The following is a 4,204-nucleotide window of genomic DNA, read 5'->3' as shown; positions in this document are numbered from 1 at the left end:
CATTGTTTACTTAAAAGTATATTAACATGCTTTGATTAAAATCAAAATAATCTTTGTTTGAATCTCTTTCATTATTTCTTTCAATGTGATATATCTTTTTCTTCTCTGTTTAAATCTCTTCATTATCTCTTTGAAGTGAAAATATATCACCTTCAATTGCAAAGAATAAAAAATAAGGAAAAAAATAAGAAAAAATTGACTAAAGGTTCTAGATACCATATGATACAGAAAGCATTTGATGAGTTGAATAAGTTTAAATTGGAAGATGTGCTGGAAAACGAAAAAAAAAAAAATCCACCATTAGAAAGTGTAAGGATTTCTCTGTCTATTTTATGGGTTAAATTTTTAACTTAATTTAAAGCATCAATTAATAATCCTTTATAAATCATAATCCAATGTTTAAAAGGTGATGATGAGGAGAGAATGAGATGTGAAATAACTACTTAAAACCAGTGTTTTAAAACTCAGCCTGGTCAGTTGGTTGAATTGGAACTTCGGGCTTTCACTGGATCGAGTTACAAATTTTACTGTTCATGACAAACCCTAAAAATTGGGGTGACAATCGGCAAATAATTGGTGGTTAGGATGTTGGGAGTTTTATTGAAAGGACATATTTTAGTTAGAAGGCGTTGGATTACTAAACCTAGCATGTTAGTATGATCTAACATGTTTTAATTAAATTGTTAAATCATATTGTTAAATGTTATACTATTAATTCTCGTATAAATGTTAGAGAAAATATCATCTATTGTTTCACTAAAGATATAATTGATAAATTATTAAATTTACGGTTATATTTATCATTCAAATAAAACTTTCATTTTTAGGAATATAAGATTATTGAACTAATTATATATATCCAAACCTTATTATAAAAATAAAACTAATAATTAATAAGATACTATGCATAGGCCTGGTCATCCCGAGTATAAGGATAACTTTATTTTTAGTAGTAAATGATCTTTGTTGGCTCTTTAGACCTTCACAAGTGAGACAGTGGACACATTGAATCTTGAAGGAAGTTGCACCGATTGCCTAGAAAAGTGTGGAATACTAGTTTAATAAACTAGCGATTCTATTATAGTTAATTTATAAATGAAATTAAAAACTAATAAAACGCTTTGAAGTTGTAGAACTTGAAAGGTTAAGGAGTTAAGAGAAGACGAAAGATTAGAAAGTTATAAAATTGCAAGGGGCATCCACATTTATTCATAACACATTTGTATTTTTTTTTTTTTTTAGGGGTCTCTCAAAGTCTTGGTATGTTGGTTCAAACTTTTTTTTTTTTTTTTTTTTTTAGAGTTGGGCAAAAAGCTGAGGCCCAAAAGGACCAGTCTTGGGAGGATTGGGCCTTTTAGGACCGATTCTAGGACAAGGGGAGGGGTGCTCGAGCCTAGGTTGGTCGCTCCTCGAGGGCCTGGGCTTGGAACCCAGTTAATTTTAGAATACTCCTTACCAAATAACCAAAACTCTCTTACAGTATAAAAATAAATACATAAGAAATTTAGTGGTTAAAATATAATTTTTCAAAAAAAAAAAAAAAAAACACAAATTTCGGGTGATGTTAAATAATAATTAAATAAAAACAAATTTATTTAATTGTTTAAGTTTAAATTAAATTTGCACATTGCTAACATTAGGCTAAAATTAAATTATTCTTTAAATTAAAACCATATAAATTCATAACCATCCATTTATATTTATTTAATTGTTTAAGTTTAAATTAAATTTTTACATTGCGAAGCTAAAATATAAATTATCTCTTTCAATTAAAACCATCATAAATTTATAACCATTATTTATTTTTATTTACTAACTAATTAAAAATGTACAAATTATCCCCTGATAAATTACAAAAACCTCCTTACATAATAATTATTACCCCAAATATAAAAAAAAAATAGGGGACTAAATGAATATTTATCAGGCTTGCATAGGACCAGTGGCAGGATTGGTCCTATATAGGCCAGGCCCGGGTCTGGGACTGGTCTGAGCCCTTACAAAAGTGACAGGCCCAGGAGCAGTCCCAAACAATTTGGGCCCGGTCCCTTAGAGACTGGTCTTTGAGACCCGGGCTTGGGCCCAACTTGCCCACCTCTAATTTTTTTTAACATCTTCAGGACTTAATTTCATCCAAAGATAACTCTGATTTTTGTAAATCTCACAGATATTGATTAGAGAATTCTTAATGCAACAATTAATAGTTAGTTCATTATATTTACAATTACATTGAATCATAAATACATAACATATTACAAGGTTAATAGAGAAATATATATTTTTTAACGAAATACTGCAGCGTTAATTGTGCTGTAAAGTAAATTAAATGTTTCATAATCGAACAGCAATTGCCAAACCATATAAATTTGTGTCTCATTTGTGCACAACACCATTTCTTCTGTTTTGAAGGAGAGGCAAAGAGTAAAAGGGACAACCACACATAACTACCAAAAACAATGTGTCCTTAAAAATATCATAAACAGCAACAACATGCGTAACTGATATACTTGAAATCTAGGACTATAAATTTGCATAAGTAATCTACAAGATATCAATTAAGAGAAACGATCAGCAAAGTGCATCAAACTACTTTTATCATCACCATGTCAATGCCTTGTAAAGCCTTCTCAATTATATCATTTTTTTTAGCTTTTGTTTTCTTTGATTGCCATGTTAATGCCCGCCGTGTAGTTTGTGTTCAGCGACATTCGATAGCTCCTGTTAAGCATCATAAACCAAAGTTTATGCCTGGTCCATGGAACAAGGGTCATGCAACCTTTTACGACGGAGACTCAACATCGTTCGGTACAATAATATGGAAATATGATTTCTTTGTTTTGTTGTCGTCTAAACCACAAGCCTTGGCTAATAGCATTTATGATTGTTACAGGTGGAGCTTGTGGTTATGAAGATGTAGTTAAACAAGGATATGGCATACATACAGCAGCAGTGAGCCCAGCTTTGTATAAAAACTGTCAGGGTTGTGGTTCTTGTTATGAGATCAAGTGTAGTAATAACCCTCAATGGTGTAAACATGAGCAATCTCTTTTTGTCACAGCGACTAATCAAGGTCCACCAAGTTGGCCTATAGAATTGGACAACGGATGGTCCGACGGACAACTTGAACATTTTGACATAGCTCGCCCTGTTTTCTCTCAGATTGCTGAGTACCAGGCTGGCATTGTGCCAATCGAATATCGCAGGTTCAATTCTTTTATTTTATAATTTCATGTTAAAAGTCTCGTTATAATTTGTTTAAGTGAGTTTCTATGAATTTCGAAGAACGTTTTTACTATTTTTGGAATAATAAATCATATTCATTCGTCATTACTTCAACTATTGAACTGGGAATTCTCTTGAAAAACTAGATTAAAAAAGAAAATCCATATATAGTTAAACCTCCATGAAATGAACTTTGGATTTAGTTTGTGTTTAATTTATTGCAGAGTTCCGTGCCAAAAGCAAGGAGGAATTCGGTTTACAATAAATGGGAATCCTCATTTCAATTTAGTCTCGGTATGGAATGTAGCAGGAGCCGGGGATGTTATTAGTGTGCAAGTGAAGGGAGACAAAAAATTAAAATGGACGGCTTTGACACGAAATTGGGGTCAGAAATGGCAAACAGATGCAATGATGGTTGGAGAATCATTGACCTTCAGAGTTCGAGCAAGTGATGGCAGAAGCTCAACCTCATGGCATGTTGTGCCCAAGAATTGGCAATTTGGTCAAACTTTTGAGGGAAAAAACTTCAAGTAGAGAATAAGAGAAGTTGCAGTTGCACAGCCATTGTCGCTTATTCCATCTTTTTATATTCAAAATTTATCCTGTCAAAAGTCTGACCAAATTACCAATTCTTGGGGCAAAACATCCCATGATGCGAAGAATCAAATTGTTGTTATTGTTATTATATATATTTTGATGTTCCATGGGTATATTAGTTCTCTTCCATTTTTGTTTAAAATATAAATAATTTAAATACCGGGTCATCTTTTCGTACTGTGGACCCATAAAGTTACTAACATGATACAGCAAGAAAATGGACACATGAATTTTCTTGTCTATCCCTTATGTTTACCATTCATATTTTATGTCATGTTTACTTAGTAGATTTGACAAGGAATGGAATGAGGCTGGGAATGAAATGAGGCTAGGAATGGAAAGAGACTTGATGAGAGTATGGATGTGATTATCTTGTTTTTTTTTT

General features: G+C 32.1%; 1 protein-coding gene across 1 annotated transcript; it reads left to right on the top strand.

The window, feature by feature from the left end:
* The first annotated feature begins 2,603 nt into the window (after positions 1–2,603).
* Positions 2,604–3,756, top strand: LOC116121011 (expansin-A4-like). Its single transcript, XM_031406976.1, has 3 exons — positions 2,604–2,805; positions 2,891–3,203; positions 3,447–3,756. The coding sequence occupies exons 1-3, from the start codon at positions 2,604–2,606 to the stop codon at positions 3,754–3,756; spliced, it is 825 nt and encodes a 274-aa protein (XP_031262836.1).
* The last annotated feature ends 448 nt before the right edge of the window (positions 3,757–4,204 follow it).

This window comes from Pistacia vera, unplaced genomic scaffold (genome assembly GCF_008641045.1).
Source record: "Pistacia vera cultivar Batoury unplaced genomic scaffold, PisVer_v2 Contig955, whole genome shotgun sequence".
Taxonomy (NCBI): domain Eukaryota; kingdom Viridiplantae; phylum Streptophyta; class Magnoliopsida; order Sapindales; family Anacardiaceae; genus Pistacia; species Pistacia vera.
Note: the sequence above shows the minus strand (reverse complement) of the source record. Positions and strands in the feature narration are given on the sequence as shown.